This window comes from Scardinius erythrophthalmus (genome assembly GCF_964197995.2).
Source record: "Scardinius erythrophthalmus genome assembly, chromosome: 22".
Lineage (NCBI taxonomy): Eukaryota > Metazoa > Chordata > Actinopteri > Cypriniformes > Leuciscidae > Scardinius > Scardinius erythrophthalmus.
Window position 1 is genome coordinate 22,610,401 of NC_138242.1, and position 23,187 is coordinate 22,633,587.

Genomic DNA, 23,187 nt, shown 5'->3' on the forward strand with positions numbered 1-23,187 from the left:
GCGTTTATGAACTAGAGGTCAGATTTAACTGTAAGATTAAAATATTATATGAATGCCTGGCTGAAGAGATGCGTCTTTAATCTAGTTTTAAACTGGGAGAGCGAATCTGAGCAACGAACAGTATCAGGAAGGCTATTCCAGAGTTTTGGTGCTAAATGTGAAAATGCTCTCCCTCCTTTGGTGGATCTGGATATCCTAGGTATGACCAGAAGCCTCGAATTTAGTGATCTTAAAGAGCGCGATGGATTATAGGGCGATAGAAGATCCGTTAAATAAACTGGAGCTAAGCCGTTTAGGGCTTTATAAGTCAGTAGCAATACCTTGTAATTAATATGGAACTTTATAGGTAACCAATGTAGTGATGATAAAATTGGTGTTATATGGTCAAACTTTCTTGATCTAGTAAGAACTCTAGCGGCGGCATTTTGGACTAACTGTAGCTTGTTTATTGAGGATGCAGGACAACCAGCTAATAAAGCATTACAGTAATCTAGTCTCGAGGTCATGAATGCATGAACTAGCTTTTCTGCATCAGAAACAGATAGCATGTTACGTAATTTAGCAATATTTCTAAGGTGAAAAAATGCTGTTTTTGTAACATATGAAATATGATTTTCAAAAGACAAGTTACAATCTAATATAACACCCAGGTCTTTTACTGTAGAGGATAAAGTAACAGGACACCCTACTATGTTAAAGTTGTATTGTAAGAGGTTTTGTGGGCGGTTTTTTGAACCGATAAGTATTACCTCTGTCTTATCTGGATTTAATAAAAGGAAATTGTGCGTCATCCAATCTTTTATATCTTTAACACACTCTGTCAATTTGGATAATTTAGCGTTTTCATCCGGCCGTGATGAAATATATAGTTGAGTGTCATCAGCATAACAATGGAAACTAATTCCATGTTTCCTTATAATATTTCCAAGTGGCAGCATATATATTGAGAATAATAGAGGGCCTAACACAGATCCTTGCGGCACTCCATAGTTTACTGGAGTTATGATCGATTTTTCTCCGTTTAAATAGACAAAATGGTAGCGGTCAGATAGGTATGATCTGAACCAGCTTAATGCTTGTCCTTGAACACCGGTATAGTTTTGTAGCCGATCTAAGAGTATTGTGTGATCTATAGTATCGAACGCAGCACTAAGATCAAGTAAAACTAGTATTGAGATACAGCCTTGGTCAGAAGCTAAGAGTAAATCATTTGTGATTTTAACGAGCGCAGTTTCAGTGCTATGATGCGGCCTGAACCCAGACTGAAACTTTTCATAGGTGTCATTTTCTTGCAAGAAAGAGCCCAGTTGGGCAGACACAACTTTTTCTAATATTTTGGACATAAAAGGAAGATTTGAAATGGGTCTATAATTTGCTAGGTTATTTGGGTCTAATTGTGGTTTCTTAATGAGAGGTTTTATAACTGCCAATTTAAATGTTCTTGGAACATGACCTAAAGATAAAGACGAGTTAATAATATTGAGGAGAGGCTCTTCCACTATAGGTAACACTTCTTTCAATAGTTTAGTTGGTATGGGATCTAATAAACATGTTGTTGTTTTAGAGGAAATGATAAATTTATTTAACTCTTTTTGTTCTATAGTTGTAAAGCACTGTAATTGTTCTTGCGGGGTGATAATCGAGGCTGAATTATAAGGCGCGATTGAAGATTGAACGTTTACAATTGTGGATCTGATGTTTTCTATTTTCTCAGTGAAAAAATTCATGAAATCATTACTACTAAACTGTAACGGAATATTTTGTCCAGGTGACGCTTGTTTATTTGTTAGTCTAGCCACGGTGTTAAATAAGAACCTAGGATTGTTTTGGTTATTTTCTATTAGTTTGCGGAGATGCTCAGCCCTGGCCGCTTTTAGGGCCTTTTTATAGCGTGACGTACTGTCTTTCCAAGCGATTCTAAAAACCTCTAAATTAGTTTGTTTCCATTTACGCTCTAAATTACGGGTTTCTCTCTTTAGAACACGAGTAGTATTGTTGTACCATGGTGCTTTAATTTTCTCTCTGACCTTTTTTAGTCTCATAGGTGCAACAATATCCCATTTTCCAGAGAGAACGGTGCTCATAGTGCTGGTTAGTTCGTCTAGTTCATCTGTTTGTTTAGGTTCAGGCAGCAGCTGAGACAGATCCGATAAGCAATTTGAAAAATTATCTATGGTGGATGGAAGGATTGTTCTACCTAATCGATAACGCGGCGCAGCATGATATATTACCGGGGTACGTAATATGCAAGTTACCATGTAATGGTCAGTTACATCATCACTTTGCGGAATGATATCTATATCGGTTGGATCGGTTCCATGTGATATAATTAAATCGAGTGTATGATTAAAACGATGAGTTGGTCCGGTAACGTTTTGCTTAACCCCAAAGGAGTTTAATAAGTCTATAAACGCAGCCCCTAACGTATCATTTTGATTATCTACGTGTATGTTAAAATCTCCAACAATTAATATTTTATCGACATTGACCAATAGATCTGAGAGAAAATTTGCAAATTCTTTTAGGAAATCAGCGTAAGGCCCTGGTGGTCTATATACGGTAGCCAAGGCTAAAGATAATAGGGATGTTTTTCTATCATCTAAGAGCGTAACATTTAGTACAAGTACTTCAAATGAAATAAACTTATAACCCGTTTTCTGAGTAACATTGAGAATATCTCTATAGATAGTTGCAATACCGCCGCCACGACCAATCAGACGGGGCTCGTGCTTATAGGAGTATCCTGATGGAGTAGACTCATTTAGACCGAAATAATCATTTGGTTTAAGCCAGGTTTCAGTAAGGCAAAGTACATCTATGCTATTATCTGTGACTATTTCATTTACAATAACTGCCTTAGGTGTGAGTGATCTAATGTTTAAAAGACCTAGCTTTAGAAATTGTTTTTGTTTACTAATAGCAACATTTTCTGTTTTAATAACAATTAGATTTTTCCTAGATCCTGCAGTAGATTTATTATTTGATCGCACTAAACGAGGAATAGACACAGTTTCTATGCAATGTTCTACAATAGTATTTATATCAGTTAATTTGGTGCAGCAGAGACTATGATTTGGACTTTTGGTTACTAGTCAAAAGGTATTTAACATTTTGGAGATGTTATCTGACAGAAGATCCGATCCGAATCTGTTTGGGTGTAAGCCATCAGCACGGTATAGCCTAGGACGCTCCCAAAACAGATTCCAATTATTTACAAAGAGCAGTTTCTGCTCATTGCACCATGACGTTAACCATTCATTTAGCGCGAATAATCTACTAAACTTGTCATGTCCTAGACGGTACGTGGGAAGCGGTCCTGACACAATGATCGTTATATCAGGCGATGTGCTGCGTACCGTATCGATCAGATTCCTGAAGTCTTTCTTCAGAACTTCCGTCTGGCGCAGCCTGATGTCGTTCACTCCCGCGTGCAATACCAAAGTTCCGACGCGCTCGTTATCGTTTAGAATCTCGGGAACGCAAGCAGCGATTTCAGAAACACGAGCACCAGGAAAGCAGTGACTGTGCACCTTATTTTTACCTGATGTAGCATGGACGTGCCGAACAATGGAATCACCGATGATCACAGCATCGCGTTCTGTTTCGCGAAGAGGGGAGAAGCGGTTTTGTGTGGATAACTCGAAAACCGGGAGGGTCGGAGAGGGTCTTGGTCTAGACCTGACTCGCGTCTTCCGCTGCGGAAATATCCAGGCTTCGTGGTGGCGTGTTGGAGCCGGAGTGAACGAGACCATGGCTGATCGCGACCTTGGCGCTCGGGACCGATGCCGAGTAACGCACGGAGTAGACGAGGTCGGAGTCAGCGGGTTAGTAACATTAATCTCTGATTTGTGAGCATCAGCGCGTGATGTTTCAAGAGCCAAACGCCGGTCTCTCAGCTCGGCCTGTCTCACTAAAAGGTCGTGGATCTGTTTCTCAACAGCTTCCAACTCAGACTGTACCGCGTGCAGCTCAAATGTGTCCTCACCTGCACCAAAAGGTAGACTACTTGCATCTGATATATTCGCCATTTTAACAGATGGACAGTAAGTTAGCAACGACACTACCAGTGATGCTATCAATTAATACTAATTTCTGACAAGCGTCTTAGATATAATCCGTCTTTTAAGTGGTACGGGTGTAGAGTAGACGCACGATAGGTGAAAAATGTTTGTAAGTGAGTGTTGAGAAGACGCGTTCAGCCGTGATCCCCGGGAGTAACCTATAAGAGTATCCAGCGTAGAATCACTAACAGGCTTGAGACACGTCTGCTCAACAGTCCGCGTTGTAACTATGAGGTTTGAGCAGTAGTGCTTCTCAGTGAGGAAAAGTAGAAAATGTTTGTTGTAAGTAAGTTTAAAGAGTAAAATCAAGAATTATAAATCAAATCGATAGAGCTCCAAAGACAACAACGCGTTCAGACGCGACGCATGCGCATATTAAAAAGAAACCGTACAACTTGCTGAGATTAATCATGACTCATGTAACTTCTTAATCATGATCTGTTTATTCAATGGCGGAATAAACAGATCATGGTCTATAGACCCTTTAATTAGCCTTGTCTACCATATGTATAAATCTCTAATTCCGCCACTACCGCACCACCGCCGCTCTGAGACACTGAAAACACCAGATCATGAGCTGCTCAAGTGTAAAGGAACATACTGCTCTCCACTCTGAAACAAGCAGTGCATATATTCATTTAATTAAATTGCACTAGCCATATTGCGATTTCGGTTTTATTCAGATCAAGTGTCCATCCATATGGACTGGAACATCATAGAGACTTGGGGCTGGGCCGGTAAGCAACGCCGTAGTAATGCCCCATAATACCATAGCAATCACATGACAATGCGCTAAAAACATTTAGATGCCTTTGCAGCTGCATAGGCACACCCTGACAACCACCCTAGCAAAGTGTCATCACACATTTTGTATCATTTTCTTTGGAAACTGTAAAAAATCTAGTTTGCTTTCTGGCATCAGGTGTTAAAGCAGTTGCACGAGTTGCATTTCACATTCAAAATGGTTTAGAAACAACACATCTTCTTACAAACCTGACACAGAAATGAAACCTTAAGTGCTAAGCTCTGATTGTAGTCAGAGGTGAACTGAAATACTCTGGGTGAAACCGCTGTAGAAAAAGACATACTGGTATAGATGCGACGGTGGAATTGTGAAATGGAGAAAGAGAGAAAGAAAGGAGGAGAGCGAGAACGTTTTTCCGGTAGCTTGCACTGATCTGTGGGCCCCAGTCTTTGCCCAGTGTTTGGTTAAATTATGTGGAACTCATTTGACGGCTGCAGAAGTGGCTGTATTCGCAGTGTCAGGTATCGACTGGTATAATTATGCAATTATGAAGCTTTATCCTGCCTCTCTCTCTCACAGAGCGGGCTCTTAGTGTTTCAATTAGATGTTTTTTTCTCTCTTTTGCTCCCTGATTTTCTTCTTTCCCCCTCCCCCCCATCCTCCATTTCTTGGTTACAATGAAGACAGAATCTGCCAATAAAATATTCTTAGAAAAAAAACATAAATAACATATTCTTAGTAATAGAAATAAAAGATTTCATAGATTTGTTCTAAGCATGCATAGGTCAGACACATGAAGGCCAGTTGTGATTTAGTGTAGCATAGGATGCACTATATATGTGTGTGTGTACATTTGCATACACGTATACATCATGGTCTCCACAAAATATGAAGCAACTGTTTTCAACAATGCTAATAATAAGAAATGTTTCTTGTGTGCACTGACACTGATAACAGTTTCATCACCACAGTGTTTTTATTCTTGTGCACAAGGAGGAGGGAAAGAATCCTACTGAAGTCTGCACATGTGCAGTCCCAATGCCACCACAAACCTTTCTGAGGTCACAAATCGGGTGAAATGGCAAAAAGTCTCCATCCTACCCCTTTCCTTCAAATCAGACCACTGTACATAAAACAAAGTCTCAAATGGCTGTCCCTGCTGAATTTTGTGTCTGAAAACAATGACATACTTTTGTGTTTTTCTGTTGGCCTGTGTGTGTTCCTGTAGACGCAGTCTTTTGCTAAGCCCATGGGAACTGAACTGTTGGTTTAGTCTTGGGCCTCCAGAAGCACAAAAGATCCGTTACGGCAAACAGAGGGGTGATAACACCGGCACTCCCTTCAAAATGAAAGCCAAACAGCTCACATATGTTCAGATTCAATTACACACTCTGGGTTCTCCTCAGCCCCAGGGCTTACTGCTAATTACCCAAATAACATCCGCACAAAACGCCACCCAGATGAGATTAATTCAGAAATTAAAACAACCTGTTGATTCGATAATACTTTGAAGCCTGAACAGTAACCCAGGTATTCCAAGCATGGTAACCAGGTATTACCGACGACACAGATGGGATAGAGGAGATAGAGAAGACTCATCTGTAGATACAACAGGGGTGATAAGCTGTGTAGAACCATCCAGTGATCCTCATAGCTCAGAAAATGGAAGCAAATTAAACCACTTATAACTGTGTGATGGCATTTCCTTTTTTAGTTTTCTCATCTTCCTTTGGTCCTCATCCTTTCATTCTCTTGGTTTACATCTTTTAATTTTTTGCTCTTTAGGTAAGGTACAGGAAAGAATGATTTTCTTGTTTACTTTTAGTTTGTTTTTCTTATTTACAAAAGTTGTCAAGGTGGAATTTAAAAGTTTAATGGTTTTGAAATAATTCTCTTGTGCTCACAAAGGCTACATTTATTTGATGAAAAATAGTAATATTATGAAATATTTTATTATTTTAATATATTGTAAAATTATTTTTTTCCCTGTGATGGCAAATCTGAATTTTTCAGTGACCATTACTCCAGTCTTCAGTGTCACATGATCCTTTAGAAATGATTCTAATATGTTGATTTGGTGCTAAAAAAAATTCTCTTTATTATCAATGTTGAAAACGTGTTGCTTAATTTTTTTTTGTTGCAGAAACTTTTTTTTTTTTTTTTTTCTTCAGAATTCTGCATTTATGAGTCCTTTGTAACATTATAAATGTATTTGCTGTCATTTAAGAATTTCATGCATTCTTGGTGAGTAAAAGTATTTATTTATTTCCCTCCAAAAGAAATCTTAACCTTTTGAACGGAAGAGTATATCTTATTTAAATTTTTATATGTAACATATTTTTTATTTTAGCATATTTTACCAGACCCTATTTTCCTGTCTCTGAAGGAGGCTGAAAAAGAGAGAGAAAGAGGGTGATAACAGTCTATAGTAAGGAGGTGGTGGTAATTCTTCAGGGACAGGTGCTCCTCTGATACTAGGGGTTTATTTAGTGCTCCATCATTAGCAGGGCATTACCCATATTACCCCCTGGCCCCTGCTCTAATAACAGGGGCAGGAAAGGCAGTGTTAGCGGGGGGCAGCTGCATCTGCTGCAGGCTGAGGCCTCACACTGCCCCACCACAGGCAAAAGCACCAGCGCCCCAACTCCTGGGGGCCGCAGTAGCTCTCTGCCAATCAGCTTTTTAAATTGTTTTCTTTCTCTCTATACACAGGGTTGGCTGCTGTGTGAGGATCAGGCCTGCCGGAACCGAACCCGCCGGCTGCCCATTGCGTTCTCGAGGTCTGGACCGATCTGTCCAGCCTGTCTCAGATCCACGCTGAGGCCTGAGGTACTGCACACACATACAGAATCAGTCATTTTGTCCAGATGGTGGTGCTGTGGAGCCTGTGAATGTTCTCCCTGCCTCTGCCCAGGCCTTTTTTCCCTGTCCGTGTAGCCTTTTCCATCCATCCCATCACCCGTATTTCTAACCATTATATATTACCTGACCCATCTTACCCATATGACATTATGCATTTGCTTCCTGCCTCAACAAGCTATTATCCGGCCTCCAGGTGGACTTGGCCTTGGACTCATTGCAAAAAGATGTGGGGTGTTTCGCTCTTACTTCATCTTGTGATCACTTCAAGAGCATCTTTGCCTGGTTCAAAGACACAGTTTGGGATGTCCCTTCCAAAAATTAGTGTCTATCTTTGTCCCTGTCCATCTTCTTTATCAATTTCATCCAGTACAGACACATCTCTCCCCCCTCAATTCTATCCTCCTTCTCGTGCTTTATTTCTGCGTCTAGTTCTGTGGCGACAGGTTGAAACCCAAAAGGACAATTTCTCTTGTCACCATAGCCACTTAGCTTTCCTCCGCTCTGCCTGGTGAGATGGCAGTTTAAACTGCTGGCTGAATAAAACATTAACTTCCTCACCCCTCTACCATCCCTCTGTCGTTCTGGGCTTTACAGCTCGGCTGACAGCAATGCGTCTCCTCTGGTGTCTCCACGGACACAGAGACATTGACTACCATTGTATCCAGATTAAATGGATGCGTAATAGGCACCCTCGGCTGATTGGCCGGTAATTTGAAGGAGTTGTACACAGGTGCAATTTATAATATTTTCAGTAAATTAAATTTTTTTCCCCCACGCTCTCTTTTTCTTTGCACTGGCTCTCTCTCTCTCCGTTTTTCTTTTTCAGCTGCTTTCCCCTCGCTCAGATCTCTCCAACCACCCCCACCCGCTGTCTCTCTCTCTCTCCCTCTCCATTTTATTGATGTACGTTCAGGCACCCATTAGGGCTTCCTTTTTTCCCTCTAGTGGAAATTGCAGCATGTTAATTTTCACACAAATTACAGCAATAGCAGGTATCTCTATTTGATACATTATAACAGGAGCAATCAGGGATAATTGAGTGCCTTTCAGATGGTAACCGGCGCATTCACTTCAATTCAAAGCCAGTCCATTTATCGTCTAATCGCTCTTTAAACACTGAATTTCTGGGAACAAAAATTCTTGTCATAATTTTGCTTAAGTGTATTTGGAAATCACAGTCCTTTGAGCAAGGATAATTGAAATCAAATCCCTTTCACGGGAGCTGACATTTCTACATTTCCCCCCAATTGAAATTAATTTCAAAAATTGAGCATGAATATCTTCAAATAGCAGGCAATTATACCTTTCAATGGGGAGAAATTATGTGCACAAAAAGTGGAGACATCAACTGGCGCTTCAGTTAAATGTCTTTGTTTCCCACTGTGTTTGCCTTGTAAAGATTTACATATATTGACTCGTTATGAAACCTTGTGATGCCGATCGCCTTCCTTTTCCAGCTCAGCCCGTTAAAATTAACTCAGATTGGAGCTTTTTTTGTTAAGCCTCATTAAAACTGTTTGGAGATTTTTCTTTTTTCCTGTCCTCTCTTTTGCAGCTGCACAGATCTGTGCGAATTGAAAGTAGCCAATTTCTCTGCTGCTCTGCTCAGCGGACATTATACTCCCTTTACATATAAGCAATGTGATCGTAAGCAGCTAAATCATTTCAATTCCCTGTCTTTAAATGATCCCCCATCATAAGTGTGGCCAATGATCTTCTTTGAGTGTCTTTTAAACGTAACTACTTAATTTTTACACCCCTTTGGTCATAGTATAAGGCCTCACTCTTGACACCTTTTCTCTGTTCCCCTCCATTCAGCTCTTCCGGCAGGTTGTGTTTGGGCTGTAGCAAAGGTTTGGTGGTACGGCACTGGCTGCCACGTCTCTATCAAGAAGGGGGGATGAGGCGGGGGTCTCAGGAGAGAGGCAATTTCACAGCTGGTTTGCTCCCCAGTCACTCGGGCCGAAAATGCTGCAGATTTGTGGAGAAAATTGAAATGGTGTCAGTACAGGAACAAAGCATTGAGCAGAGCAAAGCTGCATAAGGGAGGGGCCTCTGTTTGCGGGGTGGGGTGGGGGTTAAATTCAATAACGTTTGACGGCGCCTTGGTCACACCCCTTTTGACACCTGTCAGCACAGCTGTGAGGCTCGTCCTGGCCCTGCTTCGCATGTCCATCCACTTATTTCTTGGACTGTGGTTTTAGTCCACGATCTCCTTCGCTGAGCGGAGTGCATTCGTGTGCACGTGGTGACCTGTCTCTGATTATAGGAGCTCCATTATGGTCGCATTGCTGCATCGACAGGCACTGCTGTTGACCAGCCAGTGCATTATGGGTCAACAGCTGCTGGGCTCATCGGAAGCTGTAGAGGGCAATTAAAAGCCGTTGTGCTGAAGAGAGAGCCCTTGCTAAACTCCTCCGGCATCCACATTGCTCTGATTCTATGGTGACACAGAAAGACTGTGACCCAATAACAGCAATTAACATAAAAGTATAATGGCTAATCAAATTGACAGCAACAGTTGTTCATCAGATCCACACACGCTGCCTTATCAAAACAAACTATTATGAAAGAGGTAATTTCAGAGCTGAACGTCTCTCTCTCTCTCTCTCTCTCTCTCTCTCTCTCTCTCTCTCTCTCTCTCTCTCTCTCTCTCTCTCTCTCTCTCTCTCTCTCTCTCTCTCTCCAATGTCTTTTATTCTCTCGCTCGACCTGCGCGCCTCTGGCAGTTAGACACATGGCTAACGGTAATTACAGCCGAATTTACAAACCAAACACCGTTTCCTGCTTTTGTCAAGAGAGAAGATGGGGAGTATGCTGGCTGTTTTCAGCCAATCAGACAGTTTCACAGGTTCTGTGACTCCAAACTCTGGGTTTGACTGAGCGTGTGTGTTTGTCTTTGTCTGTGACAGTGGAGAATATATGACAAACACTACCTGTCTCCACAGCTGTAATTAACACAGGTGATTCTCCAGCTTTCGCTGATTGAGTCGTACCAATCTCATTACGCTTCAGCCTTTCATTTTCCCTGGGACAATAACACATAGTACTAAACTACATCAGTATGATTTTACCTAATTGGTTCTCTCTTTTTTTTATGTATTGAATATGCAAAGGAATAATCAGCTACTGCAGTGTCAGTAAAGAATTGGTAAAGAGCTTTAAAAATGTTAAAGTGATAGTTTTTTTTTTTTTTTTTTTTTTAAATAAGCAGTTCTTGAATCTACCACTGAGACAGTAAGACTTTGTCCCAGTTTTTTTTTTAAACAATGCCAAAACTGTGGCTGGCTTGCATGGGGGTATTGAATTTAGTCTGTTCTATCAATATTGTTACATTTATTTTATTATAGCATTGGTTTGGTTTGTAATTCTTGTGACATCAGAACAATGAAATTTGTTCTTGTTGGAAGTCTGGAAGAAATCAGCCTGAGGAAATGGCTGAATGCAGTTAAATGTTCCCTATGTTATACCTGTAGTAATGATAGCACAGAGTTTAACAGATCAGTTTGTCTGGAACCAGGTGGCGAAAGCCATTGGTTTTGGCCTTCATTTAGTCTGGTGCCTTGACCAGCTTCAGACAAACCTTGTTAACGTTGTTTTCAGTTTCTCAGAAGCATAACCTGGGAGTTTTCTCTTTATGTCATCACCCTGTATGTTGTGATAACTGATTTAATCTGTGATTTGTCTTTTTTTCTTCTTCTCATTTTTAGTATTCAGAGAAAGCCCTCTACAACCAACTGAGCTTCTACAGATACATCTTTGACTGGGAATATGCCATCAACAAGGTTCTGTCGCCTGAGGATAAATGTAAGACTTCACATTAACATCAGCTATTACTAATTAGCCTGAAAATTCACTCCCAAACATTACCTATAAGCGCTCGTCCGGCACATATTTCTGGCTCAGCGTGCACTTACGCGCGCACACACCTCACAGCGGCTGGAGGCGGTCACTAGGTTGGGTTAAGAATCCTCAGCTCCTCAAGTCGACAGCCATAATTCAGGCGACGGATTCAATCACCGAATGGCGCGGTGCGGAATGCAAAGCGGTCCAATCAGTTGGAAGGAAGAGGGGAGTGAGTGAGAGAGAGCCTCCTCTCATCCCGTAGACCTTCGGTAATAGCGCTGGCTATGTTGATTGAAAACAGTTTTTAGATTTTGGAAAATGATAGGGCGAGTAATTGGAGAGAAGGCTAAAGGATAGCCCTTCATAAATAATGGGACATGGAGCATATGTTTTCAACAGGCCGTTGGAGGATCCAGACCGCTCACGGCCGCTGCTAGCCGAGCTGTGGCTACTTACCCACAATCCTTTTTGATTGATGTCACTTGATTAAAAAGGACCTCTTGGAATAGACTTATACATTTATTTATTTATTTTTACATGTGCCGATGAGGTTCCGAGGCGGGCGCGAGAGCCGTAGATAAATATAATGTGTAATCAATAGATGACCACTCAGAATGTGAAGCAGGCCGAGGAGAGTGTGTATCGGGGGGCGGGGGCCTAACATGATTATAGACTTGGCTTCTTCGCGAAATTTTATTTCTTTACTTTTTCTCGACTTGTTTCTGTGAGTAATTGTGGCCAATCTGTGGCATTCTGTCAGCCACACTGCCCATCACTGCAGCCGGGGCTCTAATTCCTGAAGGAGTGATTTTAACCCTCTAGTCCTGATTTTCACCAGGCGGAATAAGAGGTGACGTTACTACTCCTGTCCTCCTCCTCCTCCTCCTTTTTTTTTTCACAATTGTTCTCAGAAACCATTTGTTTATTCCTTTTATTATTTGGAATTTTTGGTTTCTAGTTACATTTAGTGTATCAGATTAAAGGATCTTATTTATTATGCTATAACATGTCACATATATGTGCAGCTCCACCACGTACACATATATTGTGGGATTAGGGAGGACATCACACACGGCTTTGAAGTATAGCCTTGAAATGGTTATCTCCCCTCTCACTATAATACTACACATTACTGTATTATAGACCCCAGGGTTTACTGGGGTCTAGGGGTGAAATTACAGGGCTGCATGGTTTGTACTTCCTTTTACCTGGTCCAGTTTCTTATTTAGACCCTGGGATGTAACTCTGAGACAGTAAATTCAGAACCCCTATAATGGCAGTGTATTTGCTTACTGTTGGTTTAGCTACAACAAGTTAGGTGGATAGTTCATGATGAAGCTACGCCAGTAATGCTAGTAGGGTTGTAACGGTATGAGATTTTGACGGAATGATAACCACGATAACTAAAATTTCACAGTATACAGTATTAAACAATCAATTATTATTAGTGTCATCAGTTAAAATGTGGGGTTTTTTTTGGTGGGGTTGAACAAAATGCTTTATTATAACAAACTTGAAACCATTTGTTTTGTTTATTTAGATTTCAGTAATCAAAAACATGTCTAATCAGTTAAATTAAATAATTAATTATGGATTAGATTAACTTATTCTTATTCTTATTATTAATAATTTATTAATTTTTTTAAGAATAATAGAGTACTTAAATGTATTACACGTCTGTACCTGAATACACTACAGTTAGACCTTACTTCATTTTGCAACTTTGTTATACTGTATTTATCTATGCTTGTAATTAGTGTATTTGATCTTAATCCCCCTATACATATACAGTATATCAATATAAACACGGCCGTACAAAATTTTAGGGTCAGTATGTTTTGTTTGTTGTTGTTGAAAGAAATTAACACTTTTATTCTTTAAGGATGCATTAAAGTGATCAAAAGTGACAGTTAAGAATGTTAGAATGTTACAAAAGACAGTTTAGAGTGTTACAAAATGCAATTTCAAATCAATTTTGTGCTTTTAAACTTTAAATTCATCAAAAAACAAAACTAAACATCACGGTTTCCATAAAAATATTGAGCAGCTGTTTTTAACATTAATGATAATGAGAAATGGTTCTTGTGACTGAAGACTGGAGTAAATTCAGCATTTGCCATCACAGGAATAAATTTGATTTTAAAATGTATTCAAATAGAAAACTTATTTTAAACTGTAAAAAAGTATTTATCTAATAAATACAGCCTTGGTGAGCATTAGAGACATCTTTCAAAAATGTTTAAAAATCTTTCCTTCGGGGCAGCCGTAGTACTTTGTAAAAGAAAAAATCCTAAACACTCAAAATAGCCATCAAAGATAAGAATCTTGGGCCCCGAGAGCCAAAGCAGTGATTTCTAAGATTTTTTACCAAACAAATTCTCCCAACTGGATATGAATATAAAAGGTTAGATCAGATGTTTTATCAGGCTGTTTTTATGTATGTATTTATTTATTTTTACATGTAGACATCTACATGTATGGCACATAGAAGGCCTTGGGACTTAGAAAACACACCGGGGGTGCAGGGTTTAAAAGTATGGGCCATTTTTATATTTTGCTCAAAGTAATAAAATCAATTATTTTGAAAAAATTATAACATTATTATGAAATGCTCTTAATATGCTGATTAATCATGCTAAATATGGAAAAAAACTAAACGTCTTAAAGTGCTTAAGTATTATGCTATTTTAAAGTTTCCTAATGTTGTTGTGGAGTCTCCTACAACAGGTTTTCATGCATCAAAGGTCAAAAAACTGTTTAATTTCCTCATAATATACATTTGCACATCACCACATTTTTCAGTGATTCTCAAATGACTCGTCAAATGAATCAATCTCTCTAAATCCCTCCTTTCCGCGAGCTACTCTGCTCTGATTGGCCAGACAGCTCAGTCTGTTGTGATTGGTTTATGCGCGTCGAAAACAAAAAGTCCATTGCCATAACATCAGCTGTCCTAAGGCTTCCTACACCGTAAACTAAACACAGTAACGTACAATGACGTCGATTTTACCATATCAATGCGAGCGCGAACACTGGAAGAATTAGTTATTGAACCCGAACCTCCATCGCAAGGATGACTCGAGCAGGATGCTACTCAGTTTGAGGTACATTATGAGATGTTGCAACTGTAATTCCTCACCATCAGCATTAACAAGTGCATGTCCATCAACAAACCGATTATTTTTGTAATATATTGCGGTGAACACGTGGAAACTGTATCAATAAACAGTGCGTGTATGCAATGTATGCATTAGCCAAGGTCTAGCATGAACGACAATGTAACATAAACGTTGGTAAAACAAATATTGCTCCATGTTTAATCTTTCCTCAAAGTAGTGAGAATGACAGACAATCTGCATTAATAGACACAGTTATTGGTAATCGCGGTCCACAACTGATTAGCAGAAGTATTTCAGTAAGACAGTGATAATGTGAGTTAACCAGTTAGCAGGAGACCTACATAATATAAAACTCAAAACTAAGTATTTTGAACACCATCTTTAAAGAGAAAGCGGTTTGCGATTCCTGTATTGAACTCTGAGATTTGAGAAGCAGTCTTCAGTAAAATAAAGGAAACACAGCAAAAGTTTAGGTTTATACTGCTGTGATATCATGGTAAAGATGAATTTTAACCACTGATTCTTCACATGTTCGTCCTTGGGCAGTAAAAAAAAAAAAACTGCCTTTACCTTCACATTGTAGAGCACAGCGTCTTCTCAACATTATGCTATCCAGTATCCACAGGAATCAGCTGCAGGTTTGAGGTTCAAGTTTTCCCTGGTGTCTGCGCGCGCAATAAGTGGGCGGGCGATATGCTAATGTTTCGTCTTGATGTCACAACGAAACGGCCTATGACTCGTAGGCCTGTCGCGATAGTCGATAAGTCAATTAATCGCACGATAAAAAAAATGAGCTCGATAATTTTTCCGGCCGCGATAATTCCATTTACATGCTTGTTTGTTTCCCTCGTCTCTCTCTCTCTACCAAAGAGACTGGATGACCACTCTCGGTTCTTTAACGTATAGGACGAGTGAACTCTCTTGTCAGTTGCATGGTCTTTGTGTGGGGAGGCGGCGCTTGTCAGTCACATGGTCTTTGTATGGGAAAGCGCCGGCGGGACTGTTTGCGGCGATTACTGGGAGAGAGAGAAGACGCCAGTTGTGAGTTGCGACAGCGAGCCCGATCACATGAAAATGCGTATCTATACCACGAATGTTATTTCTCGCGCCATTTATACGCCAAAAATAGTTTTTGCGTGCATATGATACGCTCTTTATGGCGTGTAATACGCACGCACTCCTCACCCCTAATCCTAACCAAGTATTTTCAGTGCGTAGCATACACGTAATAAAGTGCGTCTCCGTCTTCCCGATAGTACACAATCACTTGACAAAGTAACAGGAGGACAAAGTAACAGGAGTAACAGTGCAAAATTGTGCGATATGGCTTGTTGAGGCTTTTTTTTTATTTGTTTACAAAGGTCCTAACTGTCAGTTTTGCCTGTTATGGAATGTATCACTATTTATGCCTAATGTCTAAAGCCTAATGTTTAATATTTTTTGATGTGCAATTTTGTTTACATCCTTTTTATTTATTAACAGACATTTATTTTGTTAACAGACACTAAGAGTCCATTGCTTTTATTGTTTTTGGCTTTTACATTTTTTTGGATATTTAAAATGTTTTCCGCTTTCAATGTTTAATATTCTTTAGAAATAAAAGTTTATAGATCGTTGAAAAGGTGTACCTGCATTATTATGCCATTATAATTATATTAAATGAAAATGGTCTCAGAACGACAATATTATCGTTTATCGCGATAATTTCTTGGACAATTTATCGTCCAGCAAAATTTGTTATCGTGACAGGCCTAATGACTCGTTTGAAAAACAATTCATTTCATTGACTCAGAGTCGACTCTTACTTTTGAAAGACAACTTTATATACGGTGCACTTTTAGATTTCAAACTTTGCTGGATGTTTTCATTCACTAAGAGCTATGTTACACACTACATGAAAGGTCATTTTCAAAAATCCATAATAGGGGCCCTTCAAGGTGCCATACGTTAACTTAGTTGTCACAAACCGGGTTTAGTTAAAGCTGCAGTCCATAACTTCTGGCACTCTAGCGGTTAATAAACACAACTGCATGCATCTTGCGGAAGAACATTGTAGCTGGAGCTTCTTCTCTGTTTATGTCTATGACGAGTCACGCAGGTTCTGGGCTACTCCGCAGTGGTGGCGACCCAAACCAGTCTAACATAGTCGGAATATAAACACTTATTATAGGTGTACCGTAGTGATTCAAATAAGACAAAACACTTTTTGGAAAAATGTATTTATGATGTATTCGCTTATTATATCAATTTTGTACATTTTGAACACAAAACAGTTACGGACTGCAACTTTAAACATTTAGAGTCAAATTGTATTTACTGCATTCTTGTTTTCTGCAACATTTTAGCAAAAGTAATTATTTTTCTGCTCACCGTCATTCTGCTACTTTTGTTAGAATAACCACGTCATCTACAGCTCTTAATACGGCGCTTTACGTCTTTATTGGGAGAAACCAACACACATGGAGCAGAAAGGGACTGAATGAGGCGCATTTGGCTCTAGATAAAAATATTAGAGGATGTTGCGCCGAAAGATCATTAGCGTAACCTTGAGCAGTTGTGGTGTGAACCGCTCCGTTGTTGTGACACGCTACTCACTTTAAACTGTAGAAACAGTAAAATGCCGCAATTATGTACTGCCATTTGAATACCACTGCTTTATACAATATAGATTGTTTCAAAGCAGCTTTAAGCCTGGAACACACCAAGCCGACGGTCGGCTGTCGGGCAGTTTTTGTGCGTCGGCCGACTAAGTTTTCTCAGTGTGTTCCGCACCGTCGGCAGAAATTGGTCCTCGTCAGCTTTTTTTTTCAGCCAATTCGACATGTTGAATCGGAGTCGGGCCGTCGGTGAAAGAGGGAACTCTGATTGGCTGTTCAGCTTAGTGAACGAGTCAGTGCACGAGAATAATAGCAAAACAGCGAGCAAAGAAGTCAAAACGGTACAGAGAGAAGGCTGTTCTAATGTTACGCCATCTTTCCTGAGTGTTCCTTGGCGAATATTTCAATATTAACACGAGCTGAGTGGAATAAAGAAATTGTTTAGCAGGATTGATATTCAAAACGGTAAGCACGCACTGCTTTCCCTTTTGAATGACGAATATAGATGAATATATCTTCAGAAATAGACAGTTGTCTCATTTACACGCAGGCTGTAGTTCTCTCGGTGTGTTCAAGTGCAGCTTTTTACCCCAACGCGAGGCGACAACACAGTAGGCTTTAATCAGCGCTAGTTCGCCAGCGTCGGCTTGGTGTGTTCCAGGCTTTAGAGTGGTTAACAGGAAAATAATGATTCAATGATGCAAAAATAGTTAAATCAAACAGATTAAAAGCAGATTAGTAATGCTGATCACACATGAGGCATAACATTGAATGGTCAAATGGTAAAATTAAAATAACCATAACATACAATAAACCACGCAAGGGCTTGGAAGGTTGTGTTTGTGTAGATCTTTGTAGAAGCTTGTAACACTCCACAACCAAAGTGTATTTTCTTCGATGTATTTGCACCGATTACCAGAGCACAGCAAACAAAGGTAGAGGGTTGAGCTGTGGTCTGCCGCTGTTGACTGCGATGGAAATGCTTGGAAGCGATAGTGGAATAAAGTACAGTTCAGAAAACTTTTAGCTGCCCTCTTCACACACACATACACACACGCACGCCTTCTCGTAATTTACCAACCACCTCCTCCTCACACCATGAGACATTTAGTGTCGTATCTGCCAGATTTTCTGTCTGTCTCTGATGACGGAGGAATTGCTTTTAAAGTGGGCATTATGCCAGACCAGCAGCACAATAGAAAAACCAATCTTCCCCCTATTCTGTCTGCTCCGCTGTTATTGTGGAGCTTTAGATAACTGGAGACGCACGTTGCTGGTAGATTGAGCAAGAGAGAGCTGTTTCTGCTGGACTCCAAGGCTGGAGGTTAGAAGTCTCCAGCTGTCTTTGGCCACGGTCGCTGGAAGCAGTGTGAACAATGAGAATGGCTGAATGAACTTTTTTGGTCAGTCTGTGAAGTTAAGCCCGGAGAGGTGTTAAAATTACATGCTGCCTTGATGGAGTTTGTTAGGACAGACTGCAGTGTTTTGTCTTTGCCAGGGGTGGTGCTGTGGTTTGGGTCTGGTGGGATGCATTGCAGGGCTGTGATGGAGGAGGGCCGTGGTGAATTCATCCCTCTGTTGCTTGATGGTGAAATTGCTGGTCAGTGCTTTATCCATTTGCAGTCTTTTCCTCACTAGATTACCTGATTCCTTCAGAAAGGAAAGACTGATGGAAATTGGCGTCCCAACCCCCATCACACAAATACACACACTCTCTCTCTCACACACACACACACACACACACACACACACACACACACACACACACACACACACACACACACACACACATACACACACACACACACATACACACACACACACATAGACAGAGCAAGGTAAAGGAAAGAAAGTGCTTTCTCTCGAGTATCTATATCCTTGGAAATCACTAAAGAATGCCCATTCCTCTGCCCATGACCTGTCCCTTCGCCACAACCCACAATGTCAGATTCACTCCACTGGACACACTCTGACCCCTCCAACTGATTGTTTTCATCTCAGTAATGTTTAAAGTTTGGTTGTTGATAGATCACTAATCTAAATTTACTTTGTAGTTAATGCAATTACTCTAGCTTTTTTCTTTCTTTCGAAATAGTTTAATCAGTTTTTAATGTCTTAAAAAAAACATTTTATTTTATATGATTATATATTTTTATATTATTTATTTCTACTTGTATATTTTTATTATTTTAGATATTTATAATTGTAAGCTTTTATTTGATTTTAAAAATATTTTCTGTTGCTGCAGTGGATTTCTAAGTTGTTATATATATAAATAAATAAATAAAATTACAGATTTAACGCATGCAATAAACTTTTCCTGTTTAACGCGTTAAAAATATTTAACGCAATTAATGCAGCATCCGTTTTTTTTTTCCCCGCCATTCTTTGGCTAGCGGTACAATATGATCACGTTCTTATTCATGCAAATGCGTTTAAACCATTCAAGCGCAATGAAAGTACTACTGGTACTGGTGCGCATCTTTGAAACTCCTGTCTGTGTGCACACACACTCGTGCGTACAGAAAGCCACTGCAGACAGCGCTTGAACGGACAAAAACACAAAATCTTGCCTGTTTTGATGAGCATCTTGTTAAATGAGTTAAATGAAATCTTAAATGAACATAAAGGGTTGTGAGAAAATTGGATGTGCACTGTATAAAAAATTATATGATCAATAAGTTATGACAACATATATTTTTATATTGCTCACTCCTTAAAATAGGTTAAGCAATTTCCAACTCTTTTATGTTATACAAGATTCAACTAATTTAAGTCAGAGTTTAATGTAATTTTAAGTTGAAATTACTTAAACATTCAAGTTGATTGTACTTAAAAATTTAAGGCAGCACCTTTTTTTTATAGTGTCAGATCTGCGTCAGGTGTTAAAGTGACAGCAGCCTATTAAACCTGCTGCTGTTTGTCATTAAGGATAATCAAAGTAAAAGAGAAAATCACTCACTGCTCTTGACTGAATAATATTTGTAGCTTTAATAAGTGTTAATCTTTATTTAATTTATAATTTATGTACTGAAGTCTGTGATGCATTTGATAACTTTATTCAATTTTAAGTTCACTTAAATTAAAAGTTATGTTTTTTAAAGCTTAATAAATGTTAAAATAGATAGCTTTTAATTATACTGTAATGCTGAATGTCTATAATAAATGGCTAAATTGAGCGAAAAAATCCATTTCATAGAGACTTCAATAGCAGTATTGGTATGGTGATACTGGCCATCTTTCGAAAAAAGAATATGCCATTAAACAAATATTTATAATATATGCTACTTTCTTTATGTTGTTTCTACATTCATTTGGAGATTAAATGTGATTATTATAATATAAAAATATATAAAATAAACTTTAATGTTAGGTAAGATTAATCGCAATTAATTACAGAAAAATGTGCTGCTAGTTTTTTTTAGCACTAATAAATATATATATATATATATATATATATATATATATATATATATATATATATATATATATATATATATAATCTACTGCTGCTACATAAACTTAATTGTTTAATTTGATATCATAAAATAGTAGTAAAAAGTATTGCTATGGTTGTATTGATAATATTGCTAGTAGATTTATTTTTTTATACTAGTTGAACCTTTGCCATGCAAAAACCGCTAATGACACTTTATTTTTAAACATCCCGTCTCAGTTTGAATTAAATATAGGTAAAAATAACTTTTATATCTTTTTTTTTTCTTTTTCTTTTTTTTTTTTCTCCACAAGCATTTTTGTGTGTATTACACTGAGACACCTGGGCTTCTGCTCATATTCAGAATAGCCTTTAGAAATCACACAGAATAAAACGGTTGGGATGTCAAATTTGATAAATGCCTTAAGTAAATTTAAGACTTTTATGCATTAAATGTAATTTATTTTTATGATTTTAATAGATGTAATTCATTCAGCAGCCCTTTAGGGCACCTTCTATTTTGGGCTAATTCTACTAGAAAAACATACATCTACAGACCCAGTGGAGTCTCTGGCCTTCTGACAGTAAAAATGAACATTTGACTCCCATGATCCTCCTGTCCAACCGCCTTCACTGACATTCTTAGTGGCTCCGCCAGTGGATTATATCACACACATGCATTGTGTCTGCACGCAGCATGCGTGGGGTGCTTTTTCTTTGTGTATATCGGCGCGTACGCGTGTGAGAAATGAGACATTTAGAGTCTGATCTACATGTAAACCACAGTCCTCTGCCTGATTGCAGCTACTGAGTTAAATGTGGAGGCAATTTCATGCACGGCAGGAGTCCTTCCATAATAAAACAGTTTTTTCTGCGGTTTCAAAAAAATTAGATATCCCATATCAATGACTTCCAAATCATGTTGAACTCTGATTTCATTCTTTTCATGAAGAGCAATTCATAACGTCTTTTAGGCAAGCCCTTTTGCTCCCGCCGTTCCATTTCCTCCTCTCTCTCTCTCCCGCTCTCAACATCCGTCGCTCTCTGTATCTCTTACTCTTTCTAATTCGCTCTCCCTCTCTGCCTTGTCTCCTCTTAAGTGTGGGCAGTGTGATTATGTTCAGGCAGTAATGTAATTTCACTGCATTGATAAAATAGAAATTGTCCTTTATCTGTGTACTGATAGTGCTCAATTTGCAGGCGAGCTCCTCGGCAACCTCTTCAGGGCACGACGCGCGTGCCCTCCCCCATCCCTCCTCCCCCACGCTCTGCCTGCCTTGAGCTGCTGGAAATCCGCGGGTGCGATTGTCAAATCAATTATTCATTCTGTGCAATTACACTCGCACAAAGAACTTTTCTCTGCTCGGAATGATGATTAAATTAAAAGCTATTCCAGCTGCCTGATAACATCTAATAGAATATTCATAAGCAGCCCAAATGGAATGTATGATCCCCATTAACTTCATCATGCTCACTTAATTACATGCTTGTTATTGTATTTACACCTTGTTAGAGCACATGGAAGCTGATACACTCTCTTTCTCTCTCTCTCTCTCTCTCTCTCTCCAGACTATCTTCTCCGTCCTGTCGCACCCGCCCTCTTTCTTTTTTTCCGCTCTGTATTCCCCTCTTTCTTTTGCTGTCTGCTCACCTCTTTTTCTCACGTCTTCCCTCACTATCTCTTCACATCTTTTCTCCCTCTTAAAAATGCTATTTATTTTAAATGCGACCCCTGCCGGGCCCGGAGGGAACGCGAGGTCTCTGACAACCTCTGTGGCTTTTAGGTTTCTTTTATACATTCTGCACACAGTGATTGAGGGAAAAGAATGAAGAAGAGGAGGGAAAGAGAAAAAAATTATTTTCTCCCACCTTTCAAAAATGATGACATGATTGCTTTCCCTTGATCATGCATCATCATCTTTCTCCAGCCCCCCTTTTTTTCTTTCTTTCCTCTGGTAAATAGTCCCCCTCTCCCTATTCTATGTGCCAGCATTCTGTTTTCTTTCACCATCTCTTTCTTCTGCTGGAGGTAAAAATGCACAAGTGATAATGGTAACTGGCTCTGCAGATGGTGCGTTTGGAATACTATTCCCCTTTTTTGATGTTCAGGTTTGGCCATTTTCTTCGATTGACCTTTCTCTACTCTGTAACTCTGTTTGTCCTGCACCTGCTAATGGAAATGGTCCATCAGCACCAGTTGGGTGCTCAACAACATCTAGGGGCACAGATTCAATCGTCTTTCAAGCATAAACACGTTTTTTGAATATAAATTTCAGTCCGAGCATTTACATATTCTCAAGGAACATTCATGTAAATGTTCTTCTTGGCTGGATCTCCTCTTCTCAAAGCAAAGACTCGTTTTTAACAAAAGTCTTTGGTTAAAGGCTTTTGATTTAGTCTGTAATTCTCATTCAGTCCTGCTATCCTGCCGGTGACTCCTCTATCGTCTCTATGGTATTGAAGGCCCTCCTGATGGGATAAATGACCTTGGATATCGACCCGATTGCATGACCCCGTGGAC

The 23,187-nt window shown here is 39.4% G+C and overlaps 1 protein-coding gene across 3 annotated transcripts in view; it reads left to right on the plus strand.

Moving 5' to 3' along the window:
* The window catches only part of pola1 (polymerase (DNA directed), alpha 1), a 62,577-nt gene that overhangs the window by 37,735 nt on the left and 1,655 nt on the right, over window positions 1-23,187 (plus strand). For 2 of the 3 annotated variants that reach the window (XM_081352218.1, XM_081352219.1), the window contains exons 35-36: window positions 7,519-7,635; window positions 11,379-11,475. In XM_081352218.1, the coding sequence (XP_081208344.1) occupies window positions 7,519-7,635; window positions 11,379-11,475 (214 nt within the window). Of the gene's footprint in view, window positions 1-7,518; window positions 7,636-11,378; window positions 11,476-18,483; window positions 18,601-23,187 lie in introns of those variants that run through there. The other variant, XM_081352220.1, reaches the window with a different exon arrangement.